At 37.4% G+C, this 22,733-nt stretch overlaps 1 protein-coding gene across 8 annotated transcripts in view; it reads left to right on the forward strand.

The window, feature by feature from the left end:
• The window catches only part of acacb (acetyl-CoA carboxylase beta), a 59,498-nt gene that overhangs the window by 6,469 nt on the left and 30,296 nt on the right, over window positions 1-22,733 (forward strand). For 5 of the 8 annotated variants that reach the window (XM_056457503.1, XM_056457502.1, XM_056457504.1 and 2 more), the window contains exons 3-25: window positions 7,007-7,139; window positions 7,240-7,378; window positions 7,549-7,658; window positions 7,741-7,822; window positions 10,348-10,446; window positions 10,533-10,642; window positions 12,594-12,704; window positions 12,792-13,001; window positions 13,462-13,632; window positions 13,724-13,885; window positions 14,498-14,661; window positions 14,767-14,917; window positions 15,054-15,157; window positions 17,615-17,696; window positions 17,785-17,930; window positions 18,017-18,167; window positions 18,311-18,445; window positions 19,728-19,874; window positions 19,957-20,145; window positions 21,040-21,140; window positions 21,272-21,360; window positions 22,275-22,399; window positions 22,564-22,677. In XM_056457503.1, the coding sequence (XP_056313478.1) occupies window positions 7,007-7,139; window positions 7,240-7,378; window positions 7,549-7,658; window positions 7,741-7,822; window positions 10,348-10,446; window positions 10,533-10,642; window positions 12,594-12,704; window positions 12,792-13,001; window positions 13,462-13,632; window positions 13,724-13,885; window positions 14,498-14,661; window positions 14,767-14,917; window positions 15,054-15,157; window positions 17,615-17,696; window positions 17,785-17,930; window positions 18,017-18,167; window positions 18,311-18,445; window positions 19,728-19,874; window positions 19,957-20,145; window positions 21,040-21,140; window positions 21,272-21,360; window positions 22,275-22,399; window positions 22,564-22,677 (3,025 nt within the window). Of the gene's footprint in view, window positions 1-3,873; window positions 4,066-4,469; window positions 4,578-6,726; window positions 6,818-7,006; window positions 7,140-7,239; window positions 7,379-7,548; window positions 7,659-7,740; window positions 7,823-10,347; window positions 10,447-10,532; window positions 10,643-12,593; window positions 12,705-12,791; window positions 13,002-13,461; window positions 13,633-13,723; window positions 13,886-14,497; window positions 14,662-14,766; window positions 14,918-15,053; window positions 15,158-17,614; window positions 17,697-17,784; window positions 17,931-18,016; window positions 18,168-18,310; window positions 18,446-19,727; window positions 19,875-19,956; window positions 20,146-21,039; window positions 21,141-21,271; window positions 21,361-22,274; window positions 22,400-22,563; window positions 22,678-22,733 lie in introns of those variants that run through there. The other 3 variants (XM_056457508.1, XM_056457507.1, XM_056457509.1) reach the window with 3 other exon arrangements.

Here is a 22,733-nt window from a genome sequence, read left to right on the forward strand (position 1 = left end):
GGGTCCTGGACGATAGGAAATGGAGAAATCAAAACGTGAGAAGAAAAGTGACCATCTGGCTTGACGTGGACATAGTCTCTTGGCCTCTTTGATGTATTGGAGGTTTTTGTGATCTGTGATCACCTGGAACGGATGTTTGGCTCCCTCCAACCAGTGACGCCACTCCTCCAAGGCTAGCTTGATTGCTAGAAGCTCCCTGTCTCCTATGCTGTAATTCTGCTCCGCCGGGCTCAACTTCCGAGAGAAATAGGCACAGGGATGCAGTCGGGGCGGTGTATCATGATGTTGAGATAATACTGCCCCGACGCCGGTGGTGGATGCGTCCACTTCCACCACGAAAGGAAGATTTGGGTCAGGATGAGTCAGGAGTGGGGCCCTTGTGAACTCCTTCTTAAGAAGGCGGAAGGCTGCGGCTGCTTCTTTGGTCCACTCCAGTCCTTTGGGTTTACCCTTGAGGAGATTAGTGAGAGGTGATGTAATCCTGCTGTAGTCCTTGATAAACCGTCTATAAAAGTTAGCAAACCCAAGAAACCTCTGGAGCTCCTTAATGGAAGTGGGTTCTGACCAGGATAGAACAGCCTCAATTTTCTTCCCATCCATACGTATACCGGTTTGGTCAATGATGTATCCCAAGAAATGAATCGACTTCTGGTGGAATGAGCATTTCTCCGCTTTGAGGTAGAGGTGATGTTCTCTCAATGTGTGTAGGACCTCCGCAACGTGTTGGCGATGTTCGGCCTCACTCCGGGAGTAAATGAGGATGTCATCTATGTACACTATTACACAGTGGTGAAGAAACTCCCGGAGGACTTCATGAATGAAGTTTTGGAATACGGAGGGGGCGTTGACCAGACCGTAAGGCATGACCTCATATTCATAGTGGCCAGTAGGGGTCACGAATGCTGTCTTCCATTGGTCCCCCTCACGTATTCTTATCAGATTATACGCGCTGCGGAGGTCCAATTTAGTGAAGACTTTAGCTTCTCGGAGCTGTTCCAAAGCGGCTGGTACCAGAGGAAGGGGATATCGGTATTTTACTGTACCGTTATTTAGGACCCTGTAGTCGATGCATGGACGCAGCCCTCCGTCCTTCTTGGCCACAAAGAAGAAGCTTGAGGCGGCTGGTGATTTTGAGTGACGTATGTACCCCTGACTCAGAGCCTCCCTTATGTAATCTTCCATTGCCTGATTCTCTGGAAGCGAGAGCGGGTAGATCCTACCTCTTGGCAACTGGGCATCTGGAACTAGGTCGATCGCGCAGTCCCATGGCCGATGCGGCGGTAGCTGGGAAGCTCTCTTGGGGCAGAAGACATCATGAAAGGAGCTGTACTCCTTAGGAATGTGGATAGACTGCTTCTCAGGAGGGCTCTCGACCGATGTTGCAAACAAAGAAATGGGGTTCCGACCTTGAAGAGGGAGATTTGGAAAACAGGCAGGTGTACATCCAGATCCCCATTTCTTTATCTCTCCTGTGCCCCAAGAGATGATGGGATCGTGCTTCACCAGCCACGGGCGCCCTAGAATGATGTCCATATTTGCACCCTCCAGAACCAGAAATTGAATCCTCTCTTGATGTAACAACCCCACTTGAAGAAGGATGTCCTCGCATTGTCGATGGATACGGGTCGAAGATCGAGTGCACTGGGTTATCGGTTGTATCTGGTATATATGCGAGGACGCCTCAGTACGGAGGTGGAGTTGACGACAGAGGGATTGGGAGATGAAGTTCCCTGCTGACCCGGAGTCGATGAGGGCTGTGACAAGGAGAGAAATAGAGGCAGTAGTTATTTGTACGGTGGTAGTAAGTGGTTTACATTGTTCAATATTCGTACTGAATACACTCACTGAAGTCCGAATGGGACGAAGGGGACACTCCATACGGGTGTGTCCACTGACACCGCAGTATAGACACAGACCCCGGGTCAGCCTCCTCTGTCGTTCCGCTGATGTCAGTCTTCCAGACTCTATTATCATGGGTTCTGGTTCTGGAGAGGCTGTTGACTCAGGCGATTGGAGGAGTGCAGACGAGGGGGTGATGGTGTCCTGTTGATAGGAACGGAGACGATCGGAACATCGGAGAGAATGTTGGATGAATCTCTCCAGACCCATTGTATCATCTAATGTGGCCAGTTGGATTCGGAGAGTGGGTTCCAAGCCGAGCCGGTACGTGGTCAACAACGATCTCTCATTCCATCCACTTGCAGCTGCTAGAGTGCGAAACCGGAGAGCATATTCCTGTGTAGATAGAGTACCTTGCTTTAGATGATACAGCTGCTCTCCAGCGGCTACTTCCCCATCAGAACGTCCAAACACCTCTTTGAAATACTCCGTGAAGGTAGTGATGGAATTCATGACCGGCCCGGCTTGGTTCCAGATCGTCTCAGCCCATTTAAGTGCAGGTCCAGAGAGTAGAGATACGATGTAGGCGATCTTCGACTTATCTGTGGGATATAGAGAAGGTTGCATTTCGAATATGAGGGAACATTGTAACAGAAAACCATTGCACTCCCCCGCTCCGCCTGAGTAGGGCGCTGGTCGGGCCATGGGACTGGAAGGAAGGGCCGAAGAAGAAACTGTGGAGGCGGAAGTGCTCGGTGCTGGTGGTGCGTTGGAAAGTGGAGCTGGTGGCTGTAGAATCCGCTTCAACTGGTCCACCAGCTCTTGAAGGTGATCGGGGGTGCTCATGTTGTCGTCGTTATGGGTCCGGGCTTCTGTTATGAAGCGGACAGGAGACAGAGGTAAGGAAACGTTAGGGTGTTTATTAAATGACAACAAGGAGCACATGAAGGATAGCCAGGAGGATCAGGAATGATGTTGGGGTCTTTTCCTCCGTGGCTGGGTAACAGGAATACACGAGGATGGACAGCACACACCAGATACAGCTGACAGAGGATGACACAGACTTGGAAGGACTGGAAGACAGGACGATTCGGGTGGACCAGGAAGACTAGGAGGAATACAAAGAGAACAGGTAAGTAAAGCGTTTGTTTTAGCTGAGGATGACTACGCTGAGTGGTCGCTCAGTTGTCCGCTTTCGTCGAGACGAGCCCGGACAATGAGCGACTGGAGTGCTGTGCTTTTATCTGGTGCTCGTGAATGTGATGCAGCTGTGTGCTCATTAGAAGTCAGGTGATGGTGATCTTCGTGAGTGGGGGTCGTGAGAGCCTGACCAATCCATGACAACACCAGGGTTCCAAAAACCCTGGATTGCTGCAAATTAACCTGAAATTTAACTGGTCAGCCAGCTAATCCGGTTTCTGGCCCCTGGTATGATTAGGATTAAACTGCTGATGTGATGTTTACGTAATTCATAATTTCCCTTATTCTTTCGTAGAAATATAAATGTTTTTGTATGTAAATGTATTTGCATAAAAATATTACCTTTTAACACCGCAGAATTATGTTAAAAATAAGTAAATGCATGCATACATGCATGCATACATAAATGGCATTACTTTGCAGCACATTTAAGATTTATTGAAAAGAAATGCAGTTTATCATTACCAAATATCAGCTACTTCAGATCTTGGATACAATAGTGAATGCAAGCACATACTAGTTCAGAAGACCCTCTTTCCGGGGTTTCAACATGCCCCCTATTTTTGTATAATGTTTAACTTTGCTGTCAAGTCTTGACATTTGCTCTTAGTATCGGTAGGGGACACTATGCACCACACGAAGAGTCCAATGTCAACGGGACAGAGTTAAGGACCTGAAGTACAGCCATATGGTCATTCTCAGCACACTCTGTGATCACGTGACTCGCTTATGCTTGTCACCTGTTAAAGTGTCATGCCGCACATTGCTGCACTATTAATGGCAGCACTGCTCCCGATGTTGACTTTCAAAGTCATTCCCATTGCGTTTCACTGCAGATGCATCTATCCAGACTGTTTCCAGTGTCAGTGTATTTTGGGATGAGTTATGTCAAGATGTTTTGATGCGGGCTCTGGCTCTTAGTTTGTAAGATGTTGTTGTCCAGTGGATAAAGGCTGACAATCCAGAGCAGAACACACACACATTTTGTTGTTCTAGCAATGGGAGTGAAACTTTACAGGCAGAAAGGTAAGGTCACTATTTTGGGGGTGACTGTTTTGGTTGAGATTGTCAACATGGATTTTTTTTTTGAGTGTGTGTGATAATAATATGAAAAATTACAGGTTATTGTGTTTGGCAGCTTTGCAAACTACAATTAACAACACTTTAAAAAAAACATAGATATAATATGGCTAGATTTTCAGTTTGTTTGCACAGATTTAGCATTCTGAATCAAAGTTAGCGGTTCAGTAGAGTTTGAATAAAAAATTTGTATGTCATTTTTTTGGGGGGGAGAAACTAAAAACAATGAACACCCTCGCAAGGCTTTTCGCATGTTTATCTTAAACGTGGTTGTGCACTTAGGTCCTCATTGATGTGGGGGAGGGGATGTGAAAGTTAGAGAGAGCAAAAGAGGAAAAGGGAGGGAACATAAAACAGTAGGTTAGATGTTGTGTTTTCATCTGCTGCATTTTCATCTGACGCTTCGCAATGGACACAGAAGGAGGAGAAACACTCAACTGGTTTCAATGCCTCAAACGGTTGGTAACAGCCATTTATTTTGTTCTTCAAGAGTGAACAGTATGTTCTTGACAAGAGTAGTAGACTGGAAGTATAAAAAGAGGTGGGGTTTGGTTGTTATTCCTAGCAGTGTAGCATGACACAGCGGCGTGTGTTTATCTGGAGTGCATATACTGTAGAACAGAGTTCGGAATGCACAACTTTTTTTGCAGGTTTTTGCTAAAATGAGCAGCAGGCTGTTCAGACTGTGCATGAAGTGTTACATAATGTAACATGATCATGTTAGCATACTACTTTCTGAGGTATACACTTGCATAAGTTCTGAGAACAGAAAACACATTAGTGGGTAAATAATAGCTATGTTTGAAAGTTCTCCAGATGCCTCGTCTAGTTCTTTATATAACAGTAGTACAGCTGTTTACTGTTCATGAGATGGTAAAATGCTAGATAATTGAAAATGGATGTTAGGTCTCAGAACGTCTCATTCTTATCAAGATTCTCAAAAAAGGATAATAAAAGTTTATTGTAACTGCACAAAATTGGATGTGGAGAAATAAACTCTGAACCACTAGCATTGAGCGCATAAGTCATAAGCATTATAAAATCTAGAGATTCTTTGATGCACAATGCATAGGTAACATTATGTTTGTATCTCAGTGTTAGATTTAATTGCGCATGCTCCTATTCCTTGTTATCACATATAGATTATTATTGGTGGATTTTCATAATTAAAAAGACATTTAAATGCAATACGTTTAGAAAGCAAATATCTAATTTCCTTAGATTGCATTATATATGTGATAACTAAATGCATTTGTAAAAACAATTGATGCTATAAAAAAGTAATAAATTAGGACTATCTAGTAATATCTAGTAATATTATTGTACTATTCTATTGTAAATAAAGTACTCTTTATTTAAGAATCTATAAATATCTCCTGTTTTATACACTAAACAAATGAAAAGTGCTCTCTATCTGTTTCAGAAGAAAAGCTCTTGCATCTGAATTCTTGTATATTTTTTTACACAAAAAGGCAATCGTGAAAATTTAAGTGCCTAACATGCTTGCTGTTAAGAGCTATCAAGTTAAATTTCACTTTTGTTGCTTGCACTGAAACACACGCAAACAATGAGGTCTCACAGAATGGCTCCTCTCTGTGTCACCATGTGATCACATATTCGGGTCTTTTTAACAGGGTATTGACCTTAAATGGTCAGACCATTTGTTTTTAAATGTCTATATTCATAAACATGGCCAGTATGCTTATCATTGTGATGCATGAACTCTATCTAAACCCAAACCAGGAGACTCGACAAGCAGAACTCTTTATTGAGAATGTGTTGGTTGTTCTGCAGTCAAACAGTGATATTCAAGAAGTCTACAAGAAGAGTCTCTTAGAGTCTAATTTAGGCAGCGTTTTCCCATATAGCATGTAAATGAGGTAGATAGGTGAAAGAACCTGTTCGGACACTATAGTTTCATCCGCCCAAATCTAATCACCAAAAGAGTTTCTTTGGCCTGAATGGATCCACAAAAGCTTAGTTGTTGAGACCCTGTTTCCATTACTTTGGGATCTGCCAATGCTCAGTTTTAATGTGATTAAATGACATTTTTAAAAACAAATGAATGACTTCAGTTATATATATTATTGGTAATTTAAAAACTAGATTGTATGAATTAGTCACATTTTTTTTTTTACTTTTTCTTGTGAAATCAGGCTGGTTGCATTGAGATTACAATCAAATCATTACCTTATGAACTGCAATTGAATGTGTAATCATTCAAATATTTTGGATAGACTTATCTTGAGACGCATCTAAATCAAAAACTGTAGTCATCATTTTAGAGTTGTGTTTCCACCGATGACTGCAGAAAATAAATGGAGCTTCAGCCTGCAGGTTATACGTTTAAGTCTCACCTTGATATATTGTAATGACAATTAAGGATGCTGAATGTGTCATGTTTGTTGTCTTCATTCCACCTTTTACAGTAGAAGCATTTGCATTAAAACAATGGTTTGTGTCTTGAAGTGTAAAGTTAGATTTACAGTTCAGGGTTTATTTATGACTTAGTCAGCACTGGCTGCAGACTTTATGATAACACGCAAAGCTGTGATTGGCTGAATTGCTCGTGTGAGCATTTATATTAGAGCACACTTGACAAAGAGTACAGAGGCCAGATCAGTTGAGGAAAAACTGTTTACATGGACGGATCAGGTTGACTCCTAGAAGTCCTGCTGATTTTATGGATTTTTACCTTGTATGTTTGTTTTTGATAATTTAATATGCTTCTATTGATTATTAATATTTCCCATCATGGCTTACATGCACTATGTTCCACATCTTACATTCACATTCATGTAGCCTTTATGCTTTTAGCTATTTGAACCAGTTTGAGATTCTGCATGTTTAAGTAATTGAAATGTGTATATATATTTTTTGCTTGTAGGCCTAGCATGTCAGGCCCCCACCTGCTGAAAAAGGGCAAAGAACACAGGAAGATGGAGGTGCATAGAGATTTCACCGTTGCCTCTCCAGCGGAGTTTGTCACTCGCTTTGGAGGAAACCGCATTATAGATAAGGTCAGAGCTACGTGTTTGTGTTTATCATTTAACTCCTTTTAACACAACTGTAGATCTTAAATATGTCTTCTGATGTAGTAATTTCTCTCATGCTCTCTAGGTGCTGATTGCAAATAATGGCATTGCTGCAGTTAAATGTATGCGGTCAATTCGCCGCTGGTCCTATGAAATGTTTCGTAATGAGAGAACCATTCGCTTTGTGGTGATGGTCACACCCGAAGACTTGAAAGCCAATGCAGGTTATCAGAAAAGAAAATGATGGTTCAGTCTGAAACCATCTATTTTATAGTGCTTATTTTGTATTATATATACATTATGTATTTGTTGCATAGCTTTATTATTTTTTTTATCAAAATATTAATTCTACATATTAGAATTTATGTCTAAAGTTCATTGTGTTTTTCTCCAGAATACATTAAAATGGCTGATCACTATGTGCCAGTACCAGGGGGTCCAAATAACAACAACTATGCCAATGTTGAGATGATTGTGGATATTGCAAAAAGGATACCAGTGCAGGTACAGTTTGTCTGTTATTATCTTGTTTTGGTATCAGATGTGTATTTTCCATTGTTGCTAATAATAATTTTCTTGTTATAAGGCTGTGTGGGCTGGATGGGGCCATGCATCTGAGAATCCCAAACTACCAGAGCTCCTTCATAAATCAGGGATATGTTTTCTAGGTATTTCATCTTTAATCTAATCTACAACTTTGCCTGACAAGTCCCATGCAGAAATAATTGGATATAGGGCTGGGCGATAATTCGATAACGATAATTATCACAATATATATATTTCCGATAAAACGTTAATGACAGTTTGATAAATGTTCGATAATATTTACGCACTATGCGTAACGCTGTGCAGACGTTTTGCAGCCTGCCTTTCCCGATGCCGCACGCAGTACAAGTGTACAGCCATACAGTGTTAGTTGCACTTGGAGGAGTAAGAAAAAAATAAGGTAAAAAGGGTCACAGTCAAAGACATTGTTGACAAGAAACATCACTAAACTTCAGTAGCCTAGTCTGGAGCTACTGTATAGTTTTTTGCAATCCGACACAAAACAGAGCAACGTGCTCTGCAAACTGCGCAGATGACTCGTGCCATCAAAAGCAGGCAACACCACAAACATTCATCATTTAAAACAATACCACCCATATGAAGATGCTAAGAAATTACAGACCCAAACAAGTGTTGGTAAACCAGCGCAACTACCCAGCAGAGTTTCATGTCATCGAAAAGACAGACGGAAGATATGACAGACAACACAATCTCAATGAACACGTGATGCTTGCTGTAAGCTACAGGCTGCATTATTTAAGGGCATTTGTTACGACATTGATAAGATCTTTTGTTGTCAAGCTTATGTTTCCTTTTTAATATTAAGATATTTTCTTTGAAATCTGTAAAACCACTATTGTTCCTCATCGACGGTAAAATAACCAGCCTTTATATAGCCTATTTAAAGGACATAATCATCGAGGAGAAATCAGATGCTCAAGACATAATCTTTAAAATAATGACATATTAAAAATGCAGCAAATATATGACAGATGTTTACAACAGCAGTGGATCCTTAATTAAATCCTTATTTTCCACGGAGCGAAGCATCACCATACAGTTGTGTGGGCACGAACAATATATATATATTTCTTTGAAAATGTATCTTTTTGCAACGAATTTTGATGTATTTTTTGTTGGTCAGTTATCTACAACATAATCAAGAAGAACGAATAACATCTGAGGTGAAACGCTTCAAAACAAGTCCGCCATAGTATATGCTTTAGCGCCAAAACAATCCATTAAACTGTATTCACGGTTTCAGTTTAATTTGTTTAATCAAGCGGTTGAAGTAGCATGAGCTGGGCAGTCTTTACAAACTATATGCAGCACTGATAGTATTCTTAGATTACCTCGGAAGAATAAACTGGGTCTGAATGATGAGAGAACTCGGCTCGTTGTGTGAATGGAGATGCTCCCCGCATGTCTCGCCGTGATGCGCTATTTCCAAAATGATAGTCTGCATAGGCCTATTTGTGCCAGTCTGTCAGTAAAAATTATTTAAAACACCTGTGGATATAACCGAGATCTGCGCATAACAGGATTTTATGCTTTCCGCAAATTGCGATGTCAAGAGGGTGACTCCATAAGTAGGGTAAACTGCGCACACTTGATTATGTAATGCGTGGACGCGTCTCACAGCGCAAAGCAAAACTAAACTTTTAAATATTCATACTTAAGCAGTTATTGATAAGGTCTATCGATTAAAGCGTTATCGACAATCAGTAGATCATCAAGTAATCGTTAGCATCCCTAAATAAAATATAGTAAAGGATATTTCACTCTAAATTCACCATACTCCCCATTAAAAGGAGAGTTCATCCAAAACTGAAAATTCTGTCACCATTAACTCACCCTTTTCTTGTACCAAACCTGTTTTTTTTTTTTTTTTTTTTGATGTTAAACAATAATATACACATAACTTGTAAGGTAATGTCTTTGGTTGTTGAAAACATGAACAGTAAATGCTGAATTAAGATTGTTCTTTTGTTTATTTTCTTTTATTTATATTGTCAGACAGCTGAAACATTTTACAAAATATGTTAAATCAGCTGCACAAAAGGATTGGCATGTTGAAAATCCTTTAAAATTGACAGATATAAAGATTTGACATGTATCATGATAGTTATCGAAATCGACTGATATGAAAAAATTATTGTGATAGCTTTTTTTGCCATATCGCCCAGCCCTAATTGGATAAAAGGTCATACATGAATCCCCATATACAGTCAAGCCCAAAATTATTCATACCCTTGAAAATTCTTACTATAAAGTTTCTTTTATTCAAGCAAAAATTTTTTGACTGGAAATAACACCTGCTTTTCCCAAAAGACAATAAGACGATTTACAAGATCAAGATGCATCATTGTGAAAAAAAGAAAAAAAATTCTCAGCTTTTATTTACATTTGAACAAAAACTTTAAGTGAGAATTTTCCAGGGATATGAATAATTTGGGCCTTACATGTATATATAATTATAGTTATATATTTTATCCCATATTTTTTTAACTATATGTGCATATTTGTAATTCTATATGTGAAATCCAAACATGAACTTGTATGTCATATATGTGAGTATATATTGTGATATGTAAGATTTCTATATGGGGTTGAGGACAAAAGATGTTAATGGAGTTGTCTTTTTCAGGACCTTCCAGTAAAGCCATGTGGGCATTAGGGGATAAAGTGGCATCTTCCATCGTAGCTCAGAGCGCAGGCATTCCCACGCTGCCCTGGAGTGGAACTGGTGGGAGACACTGTCCATGTCATGAACTGTTCCTTAAGCTCCCATTGTGATGCCTTCATCTCTCGCTCTTGCTCTTTTTTTTTCAGGTCTGAGTGTTGAATGGGCAGAAGAAGAGCAGAGGCATGGTCATTTGATCAGCGTTCCTCCTGAACTATATGTGCAGGGTTGTGTTAAAGATGTGGACGAGGGACTAGCGGTGGGTTTCACTACATAATCTGTTACCAAATTAATATAGTTTCAATACCCTGTGTTATTGCGCATTTCAAAAAAGTTTGAGCTTGAGGTGATTTTGGACTTGCATTGGGAAATGGAAATGCATTTTTCAATTAAAGTCTTAGTTAACGTTCCACCCACATGACTAAGATGTCTTTATTATTATCTTCTTAACTGTTTGTTACTAGGCCTCCGATACTACAGATAGCTGCTCTAATAACATGATGGAAACTAACCTAATAAAATGCATTTGGGATTTTTTCTTTTGTGAACTTTGAAAAGATTTGTTTGAATTAGTATGGAAACCCAGCTAATAAACTTGTTTACGTGCATACCAATATGCTGACAACTCCCAAATGTGTTTATTTTGTAGTTATTTAAGCTTTATAAAAGTCTTAGTTAACGGTCCCATGAAATTAACATAAAGAATTTTAGATGTTAGTATCAGCATGTTAGTTTTAAGGCTGTCTATAAACTAAAACGGTGACAAAACTTTGCATTTAGAAGATCTAAACCTGATAAAAACATACAAAGCTTTTAGTTTGTCACTTCCAACTAAATGGATCACTGTTTTTTTTCACGTCACCTCATACGCAAAGCACATCATGCAAAACTCTATTGGCTGTTTTTTTTAAAGGGGAGGAGCTACTCTATGCCCCACTCTCTTTATGTTTTGCTTAAGATTGCATCAAACATTGAATAAAAATGCACATTTTAAAGGACTTTATGGGTCTTCTAAGCTGTTTATGACCTCATGGAGAATGGGTAAATACATAAATGACTACATGCATTGCCACCTTATTTAGCAAAATTAGGTTAATATGATCATTGAGTTTTTTTATGTGTTCTATCATAATGTAAATAAAATGCCGGCAGCTAGCTCTCTGCAACTCCTACATGGTCACCCACAGAAGCTAAGCAGGGCTGCGCCTGGTCAGTACCTGGATGGTGTACCAGAAGTGGTGTTAGTGAGACCTATAATATACTGCTATACTGCTCAGTCAGCGCCGTCTTTCAAATGAGACGTTAAACAGAGGCCCCGACTCTCTGTGGTTGTTAAAAATCCCAGGATGTCCTTCGAAAAAGAGTAGGGGTTTAACCCTGGCATCCTGGCCCCTTGCCCACTGGCCTCTGTCCATCATGGCCTCCTAACCATCCCCATATCATAATTGGCTTCATCACTCTGTCTCCTCTCCACCAATCAGCTGGTGTGTGGTTTGCGATCTGGCGCAACATGGCTGCTGTCGCGTCATCCAGGTGGATGATGCACACTAGTGGTGGATGAGGAGATTCCCCAAAATGTGTAAAGCTTTTTGAGTGTCCAGAAAAGCGCTATATAAATGTAAGGAATTATTATTATCATCATTAATAATAATAATAATAATAATAAATACATTATTAAAAGCCCAGAAGAATTCCAAAAAGTTTGTAGAATTTTTTTTCCCTATTGTATTTGAGGTTTATCTGTATCAAGATAGTACCCTCTGGATTGATGTGCTTAAACCTTCCATGAAGATGCTTTACTGGCACACATGCACACTTAAGAATTTAGTTTAATATTTACATACAAAGCAAAATGTGGCTAATAGGTAAAAATCTAAGCTTTTTCTAGACCTTTTTGATGGATGTAAACAAAAAAATGGTCCCAATGTATTTCCTGTTTTACATTTTTAATTTCTATAGCTTCTGAGAATCCAAAAAAGCAAAATATTAATAAATAATGTTCTGATAGCTGTTTTAAAATTAAGTTATGATTAAATTGCCTCTTCTTACAGTTATGAAATAATATGATAACAAGCAGAAAATGCTCATGGGCCAGTGATATGACCACATTGAAATGGTCTATAACCACATGCCTATATACATGTCAGCCATCCATTGGCTTTAAAGTTTCAACTTCAATCTGATAATTGTTTGATTTTCATTACATTTAGAGTGCAGAAAAAATTGGCTACCCTGTGGTCATCAAAGCATCTGAGGGAGGTGGAGGCAAAGGCATAAGAAAGGTTGAAAGTTCTGAAGACTTTCCTAGCCTCTTCAGACAGGTACAGTATACTAAATTATGCATATTTTAAAGCAATGTTTTACTTTGATATATATTCACCGCATGCTGTCTATGTTCTGTGCTACAGGTGCAGGCTGAGGTGCCAGGTTCACCCATCTTCATCATGCAACTAGCCGAACACGCACGGCACCTGGAGGTGCAGATCTTGGCCGACCAGTATGGTAATGCCATCTCTCTGTTTGGCAGAGACTGTTCTATCCAGCGCCGACACCAGAAGATCATAGAAGAAGCTCCTGCCAGCATTGCCTCCACCATCACTTTTGAGCAAATGGAGCAGGTAAGACAAAAGTATTTAAATAGTTTCTGACCATGCTGACTTTTGTATGATCTCACTTGAGTCCACATTAAAGGATTAGTTTGTACTTGATTCGGTTGAAAATATGGCTAGTAAGTGATGTGCAGTGACATAAAATCACATTTACAGTCAAGAATCTGATAGCAGCCATTATATTCATAAGCAGTTGTTGTTGAAGTGTTGTTAATGTTAGAATATTCTCTGTTGATATTAAGTTGATTGTTTAGATTTTTTGCATCACCCTAAATATTGATTAGCAATTTTTTTAACATTAACATTTTTATATTCTCTAATATTCTCTAAATAGTCTTAAAATGTAAACAGATTTAAACAAATAAAAGGTTTTCAGCTATTATTGAAAAGGGTTTTGTTTAACATTCCCTTAGATAATACACAAAGTTAGATTTGGCATGCACAGTTTATATTGTGCTCTCTGTGTCAGTATGCAGTTCGTCTGGCTAAAATGGTGGGCTATGTGAGTGCTGGTACAGTGGAGTATCTGTTTTCTGAGGATGGAAGTTTCCACTTCCTGGAGCTGAATCCACGACTTCAGGTGGAGCATCCTTGTACGGAGATGATTGCTGACGTCAACCTTCCTGCAGCACAGCTACAGGTCAGGAGGACACATAGAGGCGTCAACAACATATCTATAATTGTCAAATGCTGGTCATACTGAATGCTGCTTCAATTTGTTTTCTCTGTAGATAGCGATGGGGATTCCTCTTTACAGAATTAAGGATATCCGTGTCCTGTTTGGCGAAGCTCCGTGGGGAGACACAACTATTAACTTTGAATCTCCAGAATGCATCCCCTGTCCACGGGGACACGTCATAGCTGCACGCATCACTAGTGAAAACCCAGACGAGGTGAGATTTTAATCTAGGTTTAAGAGGTAAGAATATTCAAGAAGAAAACTGAGTGGTGCAAAAAAATCTATTAAAAATGCTGATCAAAAAATCCTGACAAAAACTGGTTTAATTTTGTATGAAATATATTAAGCAGCTGAACTGTTTTCAAAACTGTATCAAGTAAACACAGCCTTGGTGAAGACTGAAGAGACTTTATTTATTTATTTATTATTATTATTTAATTAAATTATCAATCTATCATCTATCCATCCATCCATCCATCCATCCACCTACCTACCTTCCTTCCTTCCTGCCTGTTGAGTTTTAGTTTTCTGTACAGCATTTTGGGTTACATTGGGTGTTTTTGATTGATTGGTTCATTGATTGACTTGACTTGCTTTTAAAAATGTATATAATTATATACGAGTATAAAAGAGTTTATATATTATAGAGTTTTGCTTGTATCATGTAAACATCTTTCTGTAATTACATCCTTACACTGTTCATTGAAAACGGCATTATTGGTTCATGTTTAATGATATTTGTACATATTTTTTTATTAATATTGTAGTAGTACTAGAAGATTGCTTATTTTATTTCTTATTATATTTATCTCTTTGTCCTCATAAGGGCTTTAAACCAAGCTCAGGTACAGTTCAGGAGCTGAACTTCCGCAGCAGTAAGAATGTGTGGGGCTACTTTAGTGTAGGTGCAACTGGAGGCCTACATGAGTTTGCAGACTCTCAGTTTGGACACTGTTTCTCCTGGGGCGAGAACCGAGAAGAGGCCATCTCGTGAGTCTCTGAGACGTTTTTTTTTTATTTGATCTTTAGAAAAAAAGTATTAGACAGAGCTTTCTTTTTAGGGTGTGAAGTAAGCCTTTCTTTTATGACCTAAAGGAACATGGTGGTAGCCATGAAGGAGCTGTCAATCAGAGGAGACTTCAGGACAACAGTGGAGTACCTCATAAAACTACTGGAGACAGAAAGTTTCAGGAACAATGACATTGATACTGGTTGGCTGGATCACCTTATTGCTGATAAAGTGCAGGTATGAGTCAGACGTGGGAACAGATCTGTCCCAAAATTTCTCTATGAACTAAGTTCTCTTTCTGCCCAAGTCAAATGAATCCATTTAAGGAAAATTGATGCTCGTTTGATGATGTTTTATTGCATGTTTCATTTAGGCAGAGAGGCCAGACACCATGTTAGGTGTGGTATGCGGAGCTCTACAAGTGGCTGATGCAAGTTTCAGAGAGAGCATGTCTGACTTCCTGCATTCACTGGAACGGTTAGTAGCAGCTAAAACATTACCCATGCACAGTATACACTGTGAAGTTTCAGAAGTGCCAAACACATTTATATATGGCAGTGAACTATATGACTTATCAAATATGTTTGTGTTGGGAAAAGTTGAAGTACAAGTGAACCACAAAGTGTTCTTTAGTCTACATAATATGTGCGTTGTTGCTGATATTTGAAACTATTAAATAATTTGTACGTTGTTTAAGATGTTTGAGGTTCAAAGCTTCCACAATGTATGTTGTTAATAACAAATTCCATTATAAATTTGTGTTATTAATAATTTTACATACAATTTTGTTTTATAATTGCATAGATACTTAGGCTACATTTCCTGATTTCTATTTTGTTCTGTGCTGAATACAGAGAAAATGTAAGTTCAATTCAATTTATGTTTATATCTATAGCGCTTTTACAATGTAGATTGTGTCAAAGCAGCTTAACAGAAGTTCTAGTAAATTGAAACAGTGTCAGTACAGTTTTCAAAGTTTAAGTTTAGTTCAGTGTGGTCACTGCTGAGAGTCCAAACACTGAAGAGCAAATCCATCAATTGCCAGCTCCACAAGTCCCGAACCATGCAAGCCAGTTGCGACAGCGGCGAGGAACAAACTTAACCAATTTGCGACACTGAAGGAAAAAAAGCTTCGAAAGAAACCAGGCTCAGTTGGGCACAACCATTTCTCCTCTGGCCAAACTTCTTGGGCAAAGCTGCAGTCTAGAAAAAAGGATCTTCTATAATTGTAACCATAATTGTAACCATTGCAATGCTATTCACAAGACTTTTGTAAGTAGAATCGTCACTATTTAAGCTTTCGAGATTCTTTTGTAAATTTGTCTAAGAAATTAGTTGAAAACAGTTGATTTACATTTACATATACATTTAATTATTTAGCAGATTTATTCTATAACACAATACAGGTGATCAAAGCACTAACAACAAAACAGCAAAAAGTACAAAACATTTGTGTGCATATATGGGGCAGTCAACACCTGGCCACTTCATGTGTTTTTTTTCCTAATTGAATAGCTATCTGATTTGTGAAAACGTCAAGTGCCCTCCAAAAAGTATCTGAGATGGATATAAACCAGATCGTTCAGACCGTTTCAGGAGGTGGTCTGAAATACATTCCAGACAAAACTGGACATGTCCAGTTTATCTGATTGTTGAAACCACATTAGATTTTACTCGCAAAATGTTTGCAAAAAAAACGTTGCTGTGTGTTATAAATAGACAAATATAACAGCACTAATGCACTATGCAACGACAACACCACAGATGATAGTTTAGAATTTATGATTTATTTTTGTTTTGATTTTCATTTAATTTTATTTTTGATGAGGCCTCAACCACTAACCAAAAAAATGTAAATGTTAAATTATTGGCAAATGGCAGAATTAACAGATTCTGAAATACATCATTATATTATAATTTGATTACAAAAGCACAATATTTTATTTGGTGTAAATTAAAGACAAATTAATATTAACCCTTTACAATTCTTACTCATATCGATCTCAAAGATGGAGTATTTTAAATGTTTAATTTATAAGCACAGTAACCATGCTAAAGCATATCTTGTGCTCTTGTGACAATGTTTTACTGTAACAAGAGTGAAGTACGAAGCCTTCTTTAGTCTACTTAATATGTGCATTGTAGCTGATATTTTAATCTATTATGAAATAATTTGTATGTTGAATATGTTATGACGCTTGCATTTTGCTCTAATAATACATTTGTTTTGGCTTGAAGTTTATAGCTTTCAAGATGTATGTTGGGCTACATTTCCTGATTTCTGTTTTGTTCTGTTCTGAATACCGATCAAATGTAAAGGATCTGTTAGAACACTGTAAATTTGATGTTGTATTAAATGTAATGTTACATATTATTTTAAATTCATGTTGACTTTTTAAAAATTGCTTAAAAAAGATCAATAAGCCAGTGTGCAAACTTGTCACAGAAGTGCAACACACCACACAATCATCTAAAATAATTAAGTACAGCATGTTTATTCCACATAGCCTTGTTCAATTTGCTTGTAAAAAACATAGATTGGCTTGTTCATCACTTGAAAATGCATGGACCAGGCATAATCAGGCACTATAAGTAATAATGTGTGTTTTTATCAGAAGATCAGATAATAGAATCTGAGGATAGAGTGAGAGAGTGTTGGTAATAAATGATCAAGTGTTCTTGAGAATGACATAAGACTATGATGAGTTCCTGTTTGTCTAATGCCTTTTTTAAAGTAATGTAAGTAGAAAATATAATTTGAGTGTACATGATAAAAATATAAAAGTTTTAATAAAAATATAAAAATATAATATATAGTTATGAAATTTTAAGCACTAAAAAGAGAACTGATAACTGAATTTAGCTGCATTCAGAAAGCCAATTGAAACCACTCTATTCTTCTAGCATTCTATACTTGATTTCTGCATGTTTCAGGGGTCAGGTGTTGCCTGCTGCTAGTTTGGTCAACACAGTTAATGTTGATCTGATCTATGATGGCGTCAAATACTGCCTGAAGGTATTTAAACACTATATAAAACTACTTTACTTAATCTATTGATTTTTTTTTTATTATTTGACATGAATGTGTTTGTTTGTGTGTATAGGTAGCCCGTCAGTCACCTACGACATATGTTATCATAATGAATGACTCCGATATAGAAGTTGATGTCCATAGGCTCAGTGATGGTGGTCTGCTGCTTTCCTATGGCGGCAGCAGCTATACAACCTACATGAAGGAGGAGATTGATAGGTTAGTGAGGCACAATATATTACAATGTCCTTTTTTTTGTACCAGCTAACAGTTATTATTATTTTTTTTTGTCATTTGATTTATAGGTACCGTGTCACAGTGGGCAACAAAACTTGTGTGTTTGAGAAGGAGCGAGACCCTACGGTGCTCCGTTCGCCCTCTGCTGGCAAGCTTTTGCAGTATGTAGTCGCTGATGGTTCACATGTTTTGGCTTCCCAGCCTTATGCTGAAATTGAGGTAAGGAAGATTCAAGCAAAGTATTTTACTTTTTAATTTAGCTGTTTTTCTTTACAAGATGTACTTGTTTGTATATGTGCTAAGGATGTAACTATTTTACTGACTCGTTAGAGTGGTTGTTTTGTTTCTGTTTTCTTTTTAAGGTTATGAAGATGGTGATGACCCTGCATGTCCAGCATTCTGGTTGTATTCGCTTTTTAAAAAGACCAGGAACAGTATTGGAGCCTAGTTGTATAGTAGCCCTAATGGACCTGGATGACCCTAGCTGTATTCATCCGGTGATTTCATTTAGCATTCTTTCTCACAAGATGAAGCATGTGAAGAAATCCACTTACTTTTTAATTGAGAGTCTTAGGAAAATGTTGACATTTTTGAGTACACTTACTGCTTTGACTACACCTACTGCTTTATGAAAATTGACACTACTGTTTTTTTTTTTATAATGTACAGTAGTAGCCATTGTTTTTTAGTGCTGTGAATACCATGATTAGAACCACAATTGAGCAACAAATACTAAACCATAGTTAATAAAGCAACTATGGTTGTTTGTGGTTACCATGGTTTAAAAACATAAACCATGTTGTGCACATTTTTTGTAGTAAAACCATGGTACATGTTCATAAGGTGCGAGTATCATATAAGATCAAAGCAATATGTGTAAACATTTTAATAAAAATATCATAAGCAACATGTAGGTGTTTTGGACCATAGCTTAGCAGGGGCAGATTTAACCAATAAGTGAGAAGTAGAAATCTAGAAGTATAAATTATACTATATACACACACAACTATAAACTAGATATAACATAATTTTCTATCATATTTTGTATAGTAAGAGTCAAACAAATCACTTTAAGAAAACTAATCATTTAAAATGTAGAGATTGCATTGAGGATAAAACATTGAAAAGAAGATTGAGTGATATAAAAAAAAAAACTGCAAAATAAATAAGCATTAAATAAAAGTAGAATGGATGCATTTCAGGACTTGGGCCCCATGGCTGGAGTTGCTTAGGGCCCCTGTATTGCTAAATCTGCCCCTGTAGCTTAGATAAAGTTTAAGATAAAATTATTAGCCTTACTGTGAAAAAGTGCTGTTTAACAGTTCAATGACATTTTATTACATATTTTTAAGTTACATAAGTCTTATTTATTTTAGTTTAGCTGGAATAAAAAAGAAAAATGACACTTTTATACTCTATTAAACAGTGATTGGGAAACATTTGAAAAATCATTCAAATTTTACTGGAGGCCAAATGATTTTATCGTGAACTATGTTAAAAAAAAATAATAATAAATTTATATATATATATATATATATATATATATATATATATATATATATATATATATATATATATATATATATATATATATATATATATATATATATATATATAATGTATTTTGTGCATATTTTGGTGACCTTTTGTGGCTGCAGTTTTTCCTACTTATTGTATAATTTAGCCTTGTGTGATGAGAGAGATCAATTCTGTGTCTCCTACAGGCAAATTCAATTCAGTCCATCTTTATTTCTATAGCTTTTGTTTCTATTTCTATAGGTAAAGCCAAACACAGAGCCATTACCAGCTCAGGAGCCTTTACCCATGGTAGGAGAAAGGCTTCACCAGGTGTTCCACAATGTTCTAGAGAACCTGGTGAAGATTATGGATGGATATTGTCTGCCAGAGCCATATTTCAGTCAGAAAGTGAGAACACCGATCCACTGATGCAACACACGGCTGCATAAAAACCACGTTCATTTATCTAACTATCCATGTGTCTTTACAGTTGAAGAACTGGGTTGACACTCTGATGAAGACGCTTCGGGATCCGTCTCTGCCTCTACTTGAACTGCAGGAGATCATGACCAGCGTGGCAGGGCGAATTCCAGTTACTGTGGAGAAGGCAATTCGAAAGGTCATGGCACAGTATGCCAGTAACATTACCTCTGTGCTCTGTCAGTTCCCTAGCCAAAGGGTGAGTGATAAAATTAATATGCTTCTCTGGAACATAGATTGTACTCCTAGCTATCTGTAGACAGCATTTCCTGCAGTATAAAGTCAAAGACAGAAAGGTTTTTTTTAGTCAACAAATAGAAAGAGTTCAAGTGTTTTTCATACCTTAGAATGTGTCCTGTATCATATCATGGCATACATTTTTGTCATGGTTTACAGAAGACACACTAAAATGTCATTTAGCCTATATCAAACATTATAGTTTGATCACTTATGGGACATCTCATCTTTCACCTATATTCATTAATAAATGTCATGTGTTTTTATCTATATTTGAAACCATCAGATTTCACAATTGTCACTAACTGAGATTGTAATTTAACTAAAGATGCAATAAGTGAATCCATTTTTGTTATGCTGATTGAAAGTATCTTCACATCCTGATAGCAATCATTAAATTAAGTGGTATAAATGTATTTGTATTTGTTTTAATATTCTGCGGAAAATGTAGGACCAAGAAAAGTCAATAAAAACAATTGGTCCACTCCAAACAACAATAAACTGTTCTACCTGCCTGTCACAATATGTACTTGCATACCTCTGTGCACACTGTTTGCACACAAAGGATTATTCCCTTGACACATTCATAGACTCAGTTCAGACAGAGAATGGCAGGCTAACTACATGCGTTCAGAAGGCGTGACTTTGGATGTTGATTTGCATGATGAGATATAGACTGATCAGTAAAATTAGGCTAACATTACTAAAACTAGCATTTTCCAAAGTCTTCTACTGTACCTAGCACATGTAAAACTGTATCATTTCGTGTTACTTTATAGGTTTATAAATATCATACTATATAAAGTTAAAATTTGTGGATGCAAGAAAATAAAAATCAGTTTAATCACTTTTTCAGATAGCAAATATACTTGATAGCCATGCTGCCACACTTCAAAGGAAAGCAGACCGGGAAATTTTCTTCATGAACACCCAGAGCATTGTGCAACTGGTGCAAAGGTGAGCACTGCCTGATGACTAGCTCTGACTGATAAACTGATGCTATTACCGCTGTAATCTACAGATAAACAAATATTGCTGTGTTACACAGGAAATGACAATATGCATCTGTTTTTTTAAATGATTTCTAGATACCGCAGCGGCATTAGGGGCTATATGAAATCAGTTGTTCTGGACTTGTTGAAACACTACCTTCAGGTGGAGATGCAATTTCAGCAAGGTAAAACTAACAATGTAACCTTTATAATAGAGCACAACAGATTCTGGATGGAAAAACTTTATTCATTTTTTTCCATTGGGCAACACAATAACTCTTTCACAATAAACGTTTAAAGAAAAACGTTGTGAGCACTGAGATTGTTAATCAATTGTGTATACTGTTGTTGTACCATTTGGCTCCGCCCACTGAGTCTCATCGGCTATTTTTGACCCTCGACCACAAAACCACTCATAATTTCCATTGTTTTGAAATTTAGATTTGTAGATCACCTAAAAGCTGAATAAATAATCTTTTCATTGCTGCATTGGTTTGTTATGGCAGGACAATATATGCAACTATTTAAAATTTGAAACTATTTGTAATCTAAGGGTTCAGAATAGTCAATATATTAATAAAATCACCTTAAATTTGTCTAAATTAAGTGCTTAGCAATGAACATTACTTATAGCCTGATTACTAAATTAGTTTTTTATATATTTATAGGAAGAAATGCACAAAATGCCTTTGTGAAACATTAGCTTTACTTAATAATCTAATGATTTTTGGAAAAAAAGAAAAGTTGATCATTTTGACCCATACAATACATTTTCAGCTATTGCTGCAAATATACATGTATAATATAAGACTGGTTTTGTTGCCCAGGGTCACATTAATTAAAAAATAATGATTGTTTCTATGAATACATAAAACAGTTGTGTCTTTCCCTTATTAAACAAATCATTCTCTCATTTTCATAGATTTCTTTGAATCAAATGACAAAAAAAATGTGTATTGTTGTGATTCACCTTGTAGCAATCCAACAAATATTGTGAATAATACATCTGGAACCAGCACTACAAAAAAGTGCAAATGCAATTTGAAGACTATAAATACTCTCATAACAGTATTTAAAATACTCTTACTTTCTCTGACAGCTCACTACGACAAGTGTGTGATCAATCTCAGAGAGCAGTATAAGCCTGACATGACTCCAGTGCTGGAGTGCATCTTTTCTCATGCTCAGGTCTCCAAGAAGAACATCCTCGTCACCATGCTCATAGTAAGATGCTTTTTGAACAAATGAACAGTGCTTATTTATTACACTAAGGAATAGAAATTGAAATTATCATTGCTTCATCTGAGGATTAACGTAACTCAATTAGGTAATTAGGTTTGATGGACAACATCCTGTCGTTATTTGATTTAAAAATTGCCTTTTTTCAGGACCAGCTGTGTGGCCGGGACCCAATGCTTGCTGATGAGCTCATGGTCATTCTGGATGAGCTTACACAACTCAGTAAAATGGAAAACTCTAAAGTGGCACTTAGGGCCAGACAGGTATGGTGTGGACTGAACCTCAAGGGTTGTGATGCCTGTATTTTATGCAGTTTTGC

Source organism: Danio aesculapii, chromosome 5 (assembly GCF_903798145.1).
Source record: "Danio aesculapii chromosome 5, fDanAes4.1, whole genome shotgun sequence".
Classification (NCBI taxonomy): domain Eukaryota; kingdom Metazoa; phylum Chordata; class Actinopteri; order Cypriniformes; family Danionidae; genus Danio; species Danio aesculapii.